Source organism: Motacilla alba, chromosome 1A (genome assembly GCF_015832195.1).
Source record: "Motacilla alba alba isolate MOTALB_02 chromosome 1A, Motacilla_alba_V1.0_pri, whole genome shotgun sequence".
NCBI classification, from domain to species: domain Eukaryota; kingdom Metazoa; phylum Chordata; class Aves; order Passeriformes; family Motacillidae; genus Motacilla; species Motacilla alba.
The window spans coordinates 31,932,668-31,949,248 of NC_052031.1; the positions used below are offsets into that span (position 1 = coordinate 31,932,668).

The window sequence follows — 16,581 nt, forward strand, 5'->3', positions numbered from 1 at the left end:
CTTGGGAAGTTATACTTCATTATTTTCTGAGGAAACCAGAAGCTTGAAAAAAGCAATTTAACATTGTCCTTCCCTTAGGACCAAATGCAGCTATACTGAATTTAATTGTATCACTGAAATTATAGATAATGGATGAATTTTCTTTCTCTAATCACAAGCAGGACATTTTGGAATGACAGTTACTTGAAGATATATTAATTTTTTCTTAGCAAAGAAAGAATTAAAATTATGAATAAATTGTTGTAAAAGGTAATGAGAAGCAGTCAGAGTTCACTGCCAATCCCTTTCCAGACACTGGCCTTGTTTGCTTTCCTGAAATGTGCATGATATGCTCCTGAAAGCCTTTAAAAACATGCCCTTCCTGAAGCTGAAGCTTCTTGTGCAGAGTACAAAGCAGAGCCATCCTAGCCAAGGCATCCAGAAGAGTTTGTACCTTAGAAGAAGAGCTAGAAATATTCAACCCACTTTAAGAATGAAATAGTAACTGATCCCTCTTATCCATCACTAAGATTGTGATTTATTTTTTTCCTCCCCTGCTTCTTACCTCAAGTATATTTAAGGTAGTTCTGGAGTTCATCAAATATACAGCAGAAATGCTTATTATCAATAAATAATATGCAAGAGGGATCTTTCAGGATCTTGATTATTTTTCACGCTTCCTTGTATATTCCAGTAAGGGATGCATTTTTATTATAGTTGCAGAAGGTTTGTAGTACAAAAGAGTCAGTAACAGCCCCATATAACTGAATAGACACAGAGTGATGTGGTCTTTTCAAGAAATTTTAATTTTTCTATCCAACATCATTGATTGTATTATTTACTGCACTCAGAAATAGGTACAAGACCTTTCTTAATTCAAAAAACCAGAGAAATATCCTAAGTATAATATAATACTCACCTATCAGTCTTCAGATATGTGTTATTCCTGGAATACCTTTGCTTTTCCACTCCAACAGCTGCTAAGCTAAGCTGTGTCAATAAATTAGTACAAAGTCAGTTCAGACTGACATCTTAATGTTAACATCTGAGAGTTTCCTGTAGCCAGCATTTGTGATTGCACTAGCTTTAGGAGCCAGTGTCCTGTAATAGGATTTCCTGGACTTTTTCAGCATCTCAACAAGACTGTTCCAGGTAGTCTTTCAAAATAGTACTTCAGGCATGCAGTTGTTTTTATGAATAAGCTGTATGATTTTTAACAGTATAGGTTATTATCTGTATGGGAGCTGTAACTTTTAACTCTCTAATTGAACTATCTCGAATTGTGGGTATACAGCTGATGGAGTGAGAGGCATCTTTAAATGGCAGTTCTTCCTGTCCCTCTTAGACATCATGCTAGTACTGATCATGTCATACATTGGATGTATATAACTAAAACTCCCCAGGGAAGTGTTGGAGTCACCATCCCTGGAGGTTTTTTAGAACTGACTGCATGTGGCACTTAATGCTGTGATTTAGTTGATATGCTGGTGTTTGGTGAAAGGTTGAGCTCATCTTGGATGTCTTTTCCAACTTGAATGAATCTGTGATTCTACTAGGGGAGAACCCCATAAACAGTGTGACTCAGACGGTATCTGTTTGATAAGTTTTCATTCATACTGGAACAGGCATTTCCACTTTACTTCATAAGCCAGCACTCCAGTAATAATTGGTGGGGATGGGAGGAAGAATTATGACGTGAGCATTGGTTATGTTTTCATGGGAGTGCATAAAAGAATCTTATTTTCACAGTCTCAAAATTGGCATAGTAGTCAAGTGGAACATGCTCTTCCCAGAGTCTTGGGCATAATGTGTAGTCATCCAATGGGATTGATCCTTCCTGTCTTGTAATAGTTCTGTTAGCAAAGCTGGAATATGTTAAAAACTAACTTAATAAATGTTAGCTTAGTGCTTGTGAAGAAAACAACCTGCAATACTCAGATAATTATTGCCATGGTATTAATACCATGAAAAATTATATTTTGTAAATTCTTCTTTTAGTGAAGGCCATTGATAAATCTAGATTTTCTGCTTTTTTTACAAGATTGTTGCTGACTAGTTTTATTCCTATATTCAGATATAATTGTTTGAATTTATTGGTTGAGAATTGATTCAGACAGTACATGATTTTTATTTTTGAAACCCAACAAATCAAATAAGTCTGTTGGCTTTGTTGATACCACCTTCCTTGCCTGCGTATCGTTCCTGTTACAAAAACAGATGATCCAGTCTAACACTTTCTTTCAGACTAAAATGTGTGACAACTAGTATAGAAACAAACCGTATTCGGTTGCCTACAATATCTACAAATATTGTATCGGCCCATTGTCTTACATTTCACAAGCCAATGCCTGGCCTTTTGCAAGGTACTCTTAAGTTTTGGGTCTCAGTTTGGCTTTTCCTGTTTAACCTGGTGGAAGAGAAAAAATCTTGAGTAAAAGGGAGCAAGAGAAGCTGACACACTAGTGTTTTGTGTAGTGTTTTATCCTTAGATTTTGGAGGAATGTCTTCCAAAGAGCTTACAGGGCCTGTATTTATAATTGCGCTTTCAGTCATCATCAGGGATAAAGTGTATGTTTTTTGGCTCCTGTTTTGTGTTAGCTGTTATGAGATATAGCTTCTATGGGCGTTTGTGAATCTACCAATTTAAAAAAGCAGCTAAGTAGAATTGCTGTGATACAGCATTGAACATACTCGTTTAAAAACCCAACTCTTTAGTAAGCTCTGCTTTTGTGTAAGGAGAATAGTGTTAATTAAAAACTTCACTTAAATTTCAGTTGTAGATAAGCTATGCTACCTTAAAATTATGTAACACTGGTTATATTTCTGTTAGGGTAGAGTAGGAGCTGGTAGACCTTTCTTCCTTGAATCTTTCAGGGATGTAAAATCTTTCACCTTCCTTTTAGAATAAATTTATGTGCTTCAGTTTTACAGAGCAGTCTTTTTTTTTCTGTGGACACGTGAATTTAACTTCACACATATATGCTGTGGTCAGTGCTAATTGCACTCGGGTATGGGTAGAAGCATAAAACCCAAAAAGGGTTGATTTAGGGAACAGAATGACTTCCTGCACTTGATTTTGCTATCAGTCTCACTTCTGATAATTTGCTGCCTCCCCACACTCTTCTGTTTGTACACTCAGAAATTAGTAGATGGCTCCTGTCATCTGTTACTTAGCAACTTCTCTTTATTTGGCCTGCCTTGCTAAGGAATTCAGTCCTCTTTTTTGATTTTAAAGGCAAGCTAACTAGCAACTTCTGCTTGTCCTATGAAATTATGTAGTTGCATGGCAATTTATACAGTTTCATTCATATTGTGAATATGAGGAGATAATTCTGATGCTTTATTTGACTTTATACTGTTTGTGTATTGAAATGTTAAATTTGTGTTCTTTCCTTCACAAAATAGACACAATTGAAAAGGAGATAAGAAAAATCTTCAATATTCCGGGTGAAAAAGAGACCAGATTGTGGAACAAGTATATGAGTAATACTTTTGAACCTTTGAATAAACCAGACAGCACCATACAGGATGCTGGTTTATACCAGGGACAGGTACAGTGCAATATTATTTCTTTTCTTGAATACATTTATCTTTTTGCTCATTAAAATGTAGCTCTACCCAATGATTTTTGCTTTTTTTTAAATGAAAATCACTTTCTAATAGATTATGCTAGGGATAGGGGATTTTGTGAACAAATTTATTGAAATTAAAGTAGTCTTTGTGTGTTTTTTCAGGATTAAAGACTGAAAAGAGAGATGGAGAGAATTTACCTCTCCTGATAAATTAAAAATAAATTTTTTAATATACATCTAAATTTTAAATTTTATGTTTACCAAATTTTATTAAATTACTGACATGAATTTGGTAAACTCTGAAGTAAATAATTATTCCTAGGATCTTGGATATGTTCCTATAATGAAACCCAAAATTTGAAGAATAAAAGAATAATGTCTTCTATGAAGATTCCACTGTCTAGATTTCACAAACAAAATAACAAAAAAATGAAAATACTTTGCTAAGAACAACAGAGACAACAAAGGTTTGTAAACCTGCTTTAACATGAGACAGTGTCATAACTTCAAAATCATCCTTGACACAGGAATTCCTCACAAGATAACTTTTTTACCTTTCCAGATGGATATAAAGAACAAGCATTAAACTTGTTAAACTACAAAATATAAATGTAAACAAATTGCGCAATTGCATTGATAGAATAACTTTTCAGATTATTACAGATTCTTTAGTCTTCAAGTAGAGTTGAATGTTTTTTCAACAGCTGTAGTTCACGCAGTCACGCTACAAATGTGATGGATGAAATTTGATGGCAGTAACTTTATGCGAGATTGTATTAAAGTATTTCCTTTTGCTTTGAAATATTTGACTATAACCTACTTTCCTGCATTATTTAGGCTGTCTTTCAGTTTTTTTAACAGTGTGGAAGATAGGAAATCAGTGCACCAAAATTGCTGCTTGAACTATTGTGTCCTGTAGCTTCATGCTACATGCACTTAAACCCTCACACACGTAATTTTAACAATGCAGAAGTCCTACTGGAAGAGCCCACATCTCCTATAAAAGAGTCACATCAAAGATGTAACTTGCAAATTACCTCTATCTCAGTGAAACATTAACTATGAAGCAATCATGGTCTAATAAAGCCATGATGAGATCTCTAGGTGACATCTGTACTTTGAGCAAAACAAATACTGTTTAAAACAGAGTTTAACCATGGTTTCTGAAAATGCTAAATGTCATGGTAGGCCATATGTGTTTGGTCAGTTGCACTTGCTGACACACACATGGTTATTTTTCTTGCTGAGTTTCCTAATCTAATAATAGTTATTCTGACTATTACAGTCTGTCTAACCTAATAGTTATAATAGTGTACACAATTGAGTAAAGTAACATTTTGAATTTATCCGTTGATTTCTGAAGCACGCCTTCAGAAATTCCATTGAACTCTTCAGTCTAAATTTACTTTCTATTTAGTAAGCTCTGAGTAAGTCAAGGAAATATGGCAGAACCAGTCTTTCAGCATCAATGACCGAGGACAGCGGACTACTCTGTTCCTGATAGAAAGCTGGTCATGATAGAAGGCTTGTTTTCAGTCTCATGCTCAAGTGTGTTCAGACTGAAAATGGGATTACACCTTCAAGTGGCTTATACACAAGGTTTTGAGTGTTAGTACTTACCTGAATTTATGTCACAGTGTAGATGCATACAGGCACAGCATGGCAGTGAATGAGTGTCCTGAAACATCAGTGTACAGTTGTGCAGAATTAGTTGCATTGGAAGTGGGGAGTTGGATTCAGTTTAAGCATTGGAGTCTAGTTGCCATTTCAAAGGATCCAGCTATCTCAGCTGTTAATCCAGAAAAAGGCATGAGCTGTTTGTAGGTCCTGTGTCATATCTGCCAGCGTAGGGGAGCTATCTCAAATACCCAAAGGAGTTTCAAATGACATCTGATGCCTGTGTTTGGGACTGAGTGTTCTGTACTCCTTTCCGTACCAATAACAAGTAGAATGAAATTAATTTCATTAGCCAACTGTCCTGTTGAAAAAATACTATTAGATAAATGCTTTGGTAAAATATACAGGAGTAACCATACAGGTATGGTTTTAAGGCTGTTGAGGCAGAAAATAGTTTTGTTTAGGTGTTTTGGGTTTTTTTCTTATCCATCTGTGTGAGGCAAAATTCTTTCAGGAATTATCCCTTCCTTAACAAGGCTGTTGCATAACACGTGATTTCTGTAGATTCACAGGTGCTGGTTAAACATTGCAGGTCATCTTCTGAGCTCTTTGACAGATAAGTGGCTCGCCATCCATGGAGGGTAGAGGAATAGAACTATTAAGTGACTTGCCCAAATTAAGATGATGGGTGAAAAAAGGAGAGGAAGGAGCGGTGTAATGGATGGAATACAGAGTGTAATGGAATATTCTTGAATTTCAGTGAATAGTAACTTAAATATCAGTCTTTTCTCGATCACGTGTCAGCAAATCCATTAAAAAGATGGAACAGAAAGCAATCTACTGATATTTTTATTTCAGTTTTCTTACTACACTTTTTGTGGTAGGTCCTGGTGATAGAACAGAAGAATGAGGATGGAACATGGCCAAGAGGTCCTTCAACTCCTAAGTAAGTTATTAATTCCAGTCACATGATTAGTTTGCATATTATTTTGCTTTATGAAGAGATTTTTTTTAAAGTGGCATTTTATTTTGAAAATCAGCTTTCAGATACTTAATTGAAGGTACACCTGAATATATTTGCTGTAAGTGTCATGCATTGTAGAACATAGCATAATAATGGTGAATTCCTGCATATAAAATGCTTAACTTTGTTGATTTCAACCAATGGTATACATTATCCTGCTTTAAAATGGGAAAAAATTCCGTAGTAGAAAAATGTAAAACTCAGCATATTTTATTTAGATTTCTGTTTCAAAGCACAGAGTATCTGTTAGGTCAACACAGATTTTATCAGTATTTTTCTTACATGTAAATATTTTCATGGACAGCTTGTTCCTTTTGTCTCCAGAGCATAATATTTACCCACAAAGTTTATTTGAATTGCAGCCTACATTACCATCATGTGGCTTTTATTCTTTGTTGGGCTGTCATCAGTTAATGCAGAATGATGTTAGTTTTGTTTTCTATTTTGCCTACTGCTGTTATGAACAGCACCTTGATAATGCTAAGTGAATAGAAAGACTTGTGTGTTTTTGTTCATTTAACTATTTTTAATGTTATTTCCAGTATCTAAATAATTTTCTCTTGATTTTGAAGAACAGTTGCAACCATTTAATTAATATGATGTCAGGATTACAAGTTTCTTGCCTTTGTTGGCTGGTTCTTGATCATATCTTTCATTAAAAAGTTTAAGTTCTTTTAAGTTCTCTTTATTCCTTTTGAGGTTATGTATGCATGTAGTTAAATGTCACTGTTCTAAAGCATTATTATGGTGTCATTGCTTATCATTTGAAGGACAGTGTTTCTTTATCTTTGATGTTTTATCTCAAGCAGTTATATTTGGAACGCTATTTTCTATTAAGCTATTTAATGAAGTCTGAGTTCAATTTAAGATTAGTATGAAGAGTATAATCTTGCTTATCAAGATGCTATAACACAAGGCTTTAAAGAATGTGGAGCAATAGAAAGAATGGGATGCTAAGAACTTGAAGTTTAATCTCTGACCTCAAAAAACATCTAGTAGAAATTTAAATTCTTAGTCAAATTCTAGATGCATCTTTGAAAGGTTATAAGAACTTACGTAACTCCATGTCATGGATTATTTTGGAAATTTTTGGTTGGAAGATACTCTGGTGATGGTATCTGCTTTTCGTCTGCCAAACTTCTTTTCCATTTTATGGAAAGCATTCAGGAGCAGTATATAAATTAAAGAATGTCTCCTGAAAAATGTTTGATCTGGGGACAAGTGAAATGCTAATTAAGAATGGTGGTGTTGGAGAAGGCTGTAAGTAAACCAGCAAATGAGGATGAATAGTATTACTGTGAGGTTGGGTTTTGAGATCTGGCAGCTATCAGAAAGTTGGGAATTTGATATTCAAATACACTGTAATAATGGAAAGTTTGCAAAATTTAGTGAATTCAAATAGCAGCTATCAACAGGCCAGGATAGGTAATAGGACAGTTTTTACATCTGTTTAAAACTTCATGAACAACCTAATAAATGTTTAAAGGGATAGGAATATTAAACTCACTTTGGAGTTTTCTGTGTGAGATCCATTAGGAGTATTAGTTTGTCAACACAAATGGTGTATATATCCACATACCTTCTTACAGCTCTGTCATTGGTCACACACTGGCTCAGTTCTGAAATTACCTCTTGGTAGTGCTTCTCTTTGAAGAGCACAAATTGTAAACAAATTCTGATGTCAAGGTATAAAAGGCCATATTTAGAAATGTTAAAATATAGGATATTGGAAAGCATGAAGGATGATAAAGCTTAAAAAGGCAGGATCATTTCAGAACATGAGCTGAACTTTTCTACAGATTCACAGAATAGTTGATGTTGGAAGGCATCTGTCTGCAGATTCTCTGGTCCAGCCCACTTGCTCAAAGACAGGTGACCTAGAGCACGTTGCTTGGGACATTGTCCACATAGGTTCTGAGCATGTCCAAGGGTGGAGGCTCTGCTCCCTTCCGGGAAGACCTGTTCCACTGTTTGGTAACTCCTATTTTGAAAGAAAGTCCTTCTATTTACAAAGAATTGCCAGTGCTTCAGTTTTATACCTATTGCCTCTTCTCCTTCAGTGGACATGACTGAGAAGGGTCTTCCTCCATCTTCTTCATTCCCTCCCACTGGTTATTTATACATGTTGATAAAATTGCTTTGGAATGTTCTCTTCTTCAGGCTGAACGGTCCTGGCTTTCAGCCTTTCCATAGAGGTCAGATGCTGCAATCCTTGATCACCTTTGTGGTGTCTCACTTGACTTGGTCCAGGATATCTCTGTCTCTCTGATACTGGGGAGCCCAGCACTCCGAGTGTCTGTAGCCAGTTCTGAGTGGAGGAGAAGGATCACTTCCCTTGACCTGCTGACAGTGCTTTTCCCTGTGTGGTACACTGGGCCAAGGTGGTTGGCCCAAGGACACACTTCAGGCTCATGTCCAGCTTTTTGTCCAGCAGGACCCCAGATGGTTCCCTGCCAAGCTGCTTTCCATTTGTAACCTGCCCACACACCGACTTCTTCCCAGTGTATTGGTTCCCGGCATTGTTCCTCCCCAGGTGCAGGCCTTTGCATTTCCCTTGACTGGACTTCAGGAGGTTCCTGTTTGCTCATTTTTCCTGCCTTTTGAGGTCTGTCAGAATGACAGCAGAATCTTTATTGTGATGATTGAAAATGAGAAACAGTAAGATGGAAGGATGTTCTGCACATTTTCCCTGCCTCTTTCTTGCAGAAGCATAACAGCAATTTTTTTATTGCTTCTTTTGGCAATTTTTCTGTATTCCTTGTGCTACAGATGATGATTGCTGTCAGTTTTTCATGAGAAGTATATTAAATGTGTGAGCATTTCTTCTTCTGCAAGAAAAGAACATACTTTGAAAGTGGCCAGGTTGGGACCTCAGTTCAGTACAGGAAGAAACACTTTTGAAAATGATAATTCTGTTTTTCTTGAGAGTATAATGAATTCAAGAAAAAAAGATTGATTATCATCATAATTGTCTCTTTATTTGAAATTAGAAAAGAGTGATTTTGAGATCCATTTCATGTAGGAGCAGAGACCATGCTATGCAACTTAAGTTCTGCACTGTGTTTAAGTTTGCCAGTGTTTGCATTTGTTTGTGTACTGTTCTTCTAACTTCTGAATTTACTTAATTTTGGAAGTAATTGAAACACCCACTGTAAAAACCCTGCATGATTTAATGATATTTGCTATCGTGCCAAATTTTAATGCTGCTTAAAATGTGTGTGAGTCTTGGGGTTTTTGTCTGAAAGTATCTGAATGTGGTATACATTCTTCAAATGTTCACAAGGTTAGTTAGGTTTAGGAATAGCTGGGTTTTTTGCTTTCTGAGAGGTTGACTTCTGTTAAACTTTCTGTTTATTCTGTAATGTTGTAAACGTCACCTGCTCCCAAAAGAGGTATTACGTAGCAGTAATGATCATTTTTGGAGAAAATTTTGTTATACTAACATGTCTGTAAGTAGCTCTCTCTCAGTGTCATACACATGACAAATTTATACAAACGTACAGATCCCAGTTCTTTTTGTAGCTTAGTTGCTGCTGATCCCAGTATTTAATGAAGTTTTGAGATCTCCGTGCAGTCTTCTTTCTTTTTAATTTGTGTCCTTATACGGGACATTATTCCACATGCAGAAAAAACAGCTAATCCTGTTTGAATAGTTTCTTATTGTCAAGATGCTTTTTTAAACTAAAAAATAATTATAAATTTTTAAAGATCTAAAATTAGGGTTCAAGTTACTTGAAGAACTATACTACAAAATCAAGTTACTTATGTTCAGGAAAAACTGTACATCACTTAAAACCTTTCAACCAATTTGTGATTTTAAAACTTAAGATGAGGAGAAGCAAGGAACTCAGGTTTTCACATTCCATGGGTTACTGACTGAATAGCCAGGGCAGGGTTTCTGTTAGTTTTCTGCTAAGAAGTTGTTACTTGTTTATATGCAAATATAAAAACACGTTAGGGAAGCATACAAAAAAGCTATAAACTGGTAGGTTATTTCCTTCTAATCTGAAAAAAGTGTTGTAGCTAGGTTTTTTTAAAAAACATAAAAACAAGTTTTAAATCTACTGATCCATCCTATTCTTTAAAAGTGCTTTCTATATAGTAAAAAACTAAGAATTTTTAATTACCTATCAATCTGTATCTCTCTGTTTGTTTTAAAAGTAATGGATTTCATTCTGATACTTCTTTTATTTAGATGTCACTGTGGAATAAGTCATCCTAATCTAATAGCTGGCTACTTTGTATAATTTACTGATGGCCTTCTGTTAACTTTAAAACAATTCTCATGTGTGAAAGGGAATATATTGTTGGTATTTGGCACATTTTTTGACCTACAGAAAGGTGAGACTGCACACATTCATAGCTTAGTTCTTTTTCTCCTTGTAATAATGAACGTTTTCTTACAATTTTTTTTTGGTTCAAACTATAGGCCTTTTTATCTTGGAAAAGCTTTAAAGGCCCTTTCTCAATTATTTTATTTTACTAGGTTGATCCCTATAATGTTTGTTAAGAGGAGGGAACATGAGGATAAAGGATGTTTAGAAGTCCTTTTTAAAATAATGTAATGCCCATTTATCCAAGTTCTTTAGGAAAATATATCCATCAGTCTTCAAAGGAAAGAAGTGTATTTGTTTTTTTTTTCTCTGAGCAGTTGTTATGCAGAGAGATGTGCCTTTCTCCTGACTTTTCTGTAAGAAAGAATTGTGGTGTATAGAGCTAATTGGGGACTTACTGTGATGAACTGGATTGTATGACCAAGAGCTGTCAGCTTGTTTGTCAGCCAAGAGCTGGACTGCCATTTACTGATAAATAATAATTGAGATAACCATGTGTCTGAGCATCTAAGGGTAAACACCAAACATTGGTGATGTTCGACAGACATTTTCAAGTTAGTTTCACAAACATGTTCGTTAATACAAATTAATGGAGGTTCGAAAAACTCTTAACAAATGCATGTCCTTAACATTAATTTTTTTTTGATTGATGAATGTTAAAATATCAACCTTTTTTACTGCAAATTTCCCAAAGAAGTGTGATTAGCTGAATTAGTTAGGGTTTGTAAGAAGAGCACAGTCTAACTAAAGCTTGCTATAAAATTGTATGGTAGCCCAATCAGAGCTACAGCTTTAGGGAAGAGAGTCCTTGGTAATGGAAGGACCTCTTGAGAAAGTATCACCTAGTTCCCCTACTCAAAGCATGGGAAGCTGTAGCAGATTGACTAGGACCATACCCAGGCATATTCCCTGTTCAGATGGAATTTTATTTATTTTGTTTTATACCCACAGACTTTTGTCCTTTCAGTGGGCACCGCTGAGAAGGTTTTTGCTTCATCATCTTCGTTCCCTCCCATTGGGTATTTATACAAGTAAGATCGTTCTGGAGCCTTCTCTTCTTCAGGCTGAGAGATCTTGGCTCTCTCAGCTTTTTCACATAGGTTAAATGCTGCACCTCTGTGATGTCTCATAAGTCTTGCTCCAGAATACCCGTCTTTCTGGTACTAGGGAGCCCAGAAGTGAACCCAGCACTCCAGGTGTCTGCAGCCAGTTCTGAGTGGAGGAGAAGGATCACCTCCCTTGACCTGCTGACAGTGCTTTTCCCAATGTTGCACACTGGGCCAAGGTGGTTGGCCCAAGGACACACTTCAGGCTCATGTCCAGCTTTTTGTCCAGCAGGACCCCAGATGGTTCCCTGCCAAGCTGCTTTCCATTTGTCACCTGCCCCTCCAGGGGTAGGATTGAATGGTTTTCAGTCCGTCTCACCGTACATTTATGTAACCCATGTTTCATCTGCTTGTCTGTGAGGGTGTTGCAGGAGACACTGTCCAAACACTTAAGGAGGTTGAAATAAACCACACCCATTGCTTCCCCCTCATCTGCCAAGATAGCCTTCTATGAAGAGATTACTATCAGGCTGGTTAAGCAAGATATCTACTACTGCTTTTACTGAGACACTTTTTCTTCACGTCCGCCTTGGGTCAGAAGCTCCTTGTTCATCCAGTCAGGCTTCCTGCTGCCTCTGCTTAATTTTTTACTTCTCTGGATGGACCATTATTGAGTGTAGGGAACTTAATGATCTTAGGGGTCTTTTCCAGCGTAAATGATTCTGTGAATATCATCCAGTTCTCTTGGGGGCCCCTTTTCTCTCCAGGGCTGTATCCCACGGCACTTGTCCAAGCAGATCCCTATAAAGGCTAAAGTCTGCTCTGCAGTAATCCAGGGCTGTGTTCCTGTTTTCTGCCATGCTCTCCCTCAGGATCTCAAATTTCACCATCTTAAGGACATTTTGGCCAAGGCCCCAGCCTTCACATTCCCAACTAGTTCTTCCTCCTTGGTTTTAAGTATCAGATACAGTTGAGAAGCTCTCCTTATTACCTCCTCAGTTGCCTGCATCAGATAGTTGTCCTCATAGCATCCCAGAACCTTCCTGCATTTTTTTTGTGCCCTGCTATGTTGTCCCATCAGCAGAGGTCCCCTGTAAGGACTAGGGCCTGAGAATGGCGTATCCAGAAAAGTCTTACCTGCCTTCCTTTATCCTGATCTAGTCAGTCTGGGTGCCCCTAGAGGAAAAAAGACTGTTCTAGCTGCAGGTGTTTTTGCTGATATCCATATTTATCTCCTTGCTGTTGGTCCCTAGGGGAGTTCTAGTGCAGTTTAACCACAGTGTTAATGAAGTATGTGGGCAAGTGAGTATCTAATGTGAGTTAGCATTTATTTTGGCATACTACAGTAAAGTGGGTTTTATTAACCTATCTTTTGCTGTTAAAATGCTAAATTATAATAAATAATTTTGGGGGGTTGGTTGTTACATCATTAAAAAGTTACTTTTCAAAATTACCTGTTGGTTTCTGCTGCTGCTGTAGCTGTGTTGAGAATTTAGTTTACTCTTCTCCTGCATTTGAGAAGCAAGCCATTTGCTGATTTAGTAGACCTTAACTGCTTTCCTCTGGTTTCATTTAGTTTTTATATACACAGCAATTATACATTGAGTTTTAAAATTTAAAACTAGATTGCATTTGAATTTGGTTTAAATTATATAAAAACTTCAAATGTGTTTTGAGAAGTTCAATTTCAGTTCAAAATTATTCAAATGAAATAGCTTCTTCTAAAATAAATACATGTATGAATGTCATAATTTAACTACTGTTCTGGATTTAAATGGGATTAAACTGATGTCAGTTTGGTATCTTTTGTGGACAGTCCATATTTTACTTCTTTGAAGACAATATTCAAAGAGAAAGATTTAGATTGATAAAGGAAATTACAGGAAAGCTTTGTGAACGCTGATCAAAAATACTTGAAAAATTAACTAACATGTTCTTCATATGGTGATACATATTTGCCAGTAATGGCAATAGATCATACCCCTCACAGCATATGCACATCTTCAGCTCCTCTTGTGTTTTGCCCATTCTTGTGCGTTTACATGGAGGCATTTAAGCGGGATCCTCAACAAAGCTGAGGTGCTGCTTGCAGTGGCTGGAATTCTTTTGTGCTGTACTTCAGGTTCATTACTCTGAACCTCTGAACCCTTTCCAGGCTGTGGGCAGCAACTCTTGCTAGCTCTGGCATCAAATTGCTGTGAGTGGTGTGGATTGAGGGTCCCCTTCCCTGGCAACTTTTCTTTTGGAAAAGGTTTATTAATAGAAAGTTGAGAATAAATGTAAAAATATACTTTGGAAAATTCCCAGTGTAAAATGTTTATTTCCTTATGGAGTTTAGTTCTTGAAAGGTGCTTAAAAAGTCCTGAGCATGCAGAAGTTCTTCTCTTAATACAGTGGTGTGTACTTCAAAGCTTTTCAATGACAGCCAGAACTCCAATTCAGTTGGAGTTACATAGGGCCCACAAAACCAGGAAGTTACATGAACTCCTTTGAGTATGCTGTCTTTTCCTTCTGCACCTGTAAGATTTGCTTGAGAAAAATACACTGCAAGATAGTTGTAACTATTGTATTTGTTATATTCCGAAGTCATTGTGATGAAAATAATCAGTATTCTTTTATTTTAAAGTAGTCCTAAACCATGGGGATAAGTGATAATGCTTCTATTTTTGGCAAAAAAAGGTTTTTAAAAATCCAGTGTTGTGCCTAATATCCTGAAGTTTTCTAACAATATTACTGAGACAGTTTTAACTAAGTGGTTCAGTGCTGCTATTAAATTAGCATGAAGTATTTGTCTTGATCATTTTCCTATCTCATCTCAACATCCATTTAGTTTGAAATGAAAAATTAATAAAACTCCCACATTAGAAACGTCACATTTTAAGTTTTAGAACATCAGAATATCTACAGTTGTACTGTAAGCTGAAAACAATTTTTTTTGCACAGTGGCCAGTGCTTTCTTTTGGTTTTTAATAGTTCTGTTTCTTCAACGAGTTATGGAAGTTTTAAGTACTGTGAAACATTTCAAGTGTTAAAAGGCAGATTCTGAGGGCTGCATGTCCGGGGTATTTTTAGTGCTTTGCCCACTTTTTAAAAAGTATTTCTTTTCCATGCTTGTTTATCTGCTTCATTCATTTGTTATCTTTCTTTCACAGTTTTTAATATCACAGCATTTTTGTCTAATTTATCATTTTCATATTTTTAAAGGTCCCCAGGTGCATCCAATTTTTCAACTTTACCAAAGATCTCTCCATCTCTATCAAATAATTATAACAACATGAACAACAGAAAGTAAGCAATATACCTTAAAACATTATTTAATTAATTACCCCAGTGTAATATAAATGAAGTTCAATGTTTTATAACTCCTAGCTTAAGGATTTTGAATTGCTTTGCAATATTTGGCTTGTGAATTGTTATTGGTTACTATTTCATAGTGTAGGTAATGCTGACACCAAGAAATAAAATAACATTAGAAATGTTTGTAACTCTTACTCTTCAGCAGGGAAGACACTAAAAAGAATTTTGGCTGTTGTAAGGAAAGGTATAGACTTCATTTAGAGCTTATAATTCTAAAAATACATTGTTGCTGTTATTATCCTGCCTGTATTTAAATGGTCAACGAGAAAGGTATAAAGTACTTATCCTTATGGTGATGGGGTTTTCCCTTGCTCATTGCTCCTAAGGTATTAGAGCAGCCTGTGTGACATAACGCTTTGATTTCAAATCGTGACAGCTGAACTGTGTTAGCTGTAATGTAGCCAGCAGCTTAACTTCTCTTTCTTAGGGCTACAAGTCTTGAGAGAGATCAGGCTGTGTGCTTGACTATGTGAACAAAGGCTTAGTAAGAGACTTGTCACTTTTACATGCTTTCTCCTTTATATTCCAAATTAGAAGGTTTCTAAAATAAACAATGTGATAAAACTCTAAAAGAAGAGATTTCCTATTGCATTGGCCAACTTTTTGTATAATTTTGTTGTTGTTGTTACTGTACACACAACTGTAAAAAAAGTTGGTGAATATAGAAAAACATGGAATAATTTCACTTTAATGAATAATTTTCAAATGCTTGAAACCAGAGAGCACTCGTCTTTAGTGCAAGTTGGGGGAAGTTGAAGAACCTTAGTCTTACAATTCTTTCAAATTTTTAGTATTTTTCTAAACATGCATTTTGAGATCACACTTGAAGATGTTAAATATTTAAAAGGTGACATAAGCGTTAAATATACAACATCTTCCAGTTAAATAGTGCACTTCTCAGAAGTGATTTTTCCTAAGGTGTGAGGTGTCACTTCTCCTTCTACCAATTGTGAGTTGCCCCAACTCTCACTGTTGAAAGTTGAAATCTGTGTAATTAACTGCAGTGTGTTGTACTTTGTGTGTGAATGTGTAGTAAATAAGAAGAGTTTTGTATATGTGATTGTGTAAAAAGTTACTTGATCAGAGCTGAACCTCCAGCTGAGAACTAATTTCTTCTTATAGTGTTTAAGCAAAAGGCAGTGGTATTGCCAAACGTGACACTTAACAGTAACTTTTTTTTTAGGGAGCTGTGATTTTTAAATCAAGCCATCAAGGCTTTCTTATTTTCTTTTTTTTTTTACGTTAGCTTCTTGCTGGTGATATAGTTATTTTTAGGAGGCACTTATGAAACTTGTTGCCAGCTATTGCAGCTTTTAAAGATAGTTTGTTCACATTATTTACCTGATTTTAATTTTATTTCTTGGTTTATTTTGGAGCCAAAATTTGAGCTTTTAGAACTTAAGAACAAATTTTGGTTTTGGAGGTGTGTATGGATTTGTTGTTATTTTACACGTTATAATTTTCAACAGAAATACATTTTTAAAAGGAAGTCCTATAAGTTTCAGATTTGGTAAGGAATTGCTCCTTTTAAGTGGTTTAACTATAACTTAAGCATTTGTAAATCAGTTAATAGGTACATGTTCTCTGAAGTATTATGAAATACTCTTGTATTTCATAATTTTCTCTTGTATATCAAAACACAGTACATCTGG

The 16,581-nt window shown here is 35.9% G+C and overlaps 1 protein-coding gene across 3 annotated transcripts in view; it reads left to right on the top strand.

Moving 5' to 3' along the window:
- USP15 (ubiquitin specific peptidase 15) overlaps nucleotides 1-16,581 on the top strand; it is a 57,848-nt gene that overhangs the window by 18,093 nt on the left and 23,174 nt on the right. For all 3 annotated transcript variants that reach the window (XM_038153395.1, XM_038153396.1, XM_038153397.1), the window contains 3 exons: nucleotides 3,385-3,530; nucleotides 6,053-6,114; nucleotides 14,777-14,860. In XM_038153395.1, the coding sequence (XP_038009323.1) occupies nucleotides 3,385-3,530; nucleotides 6,053-6,114; nucleotides 14,777-14,860 (292 nt within the window). The remainder of the gene's footprint in view (nucleotides 1-3,384; nucleotides 3,531-6,052; nucleotides 6,115-14,776; nucleotides 14,861-16,581) is intronic.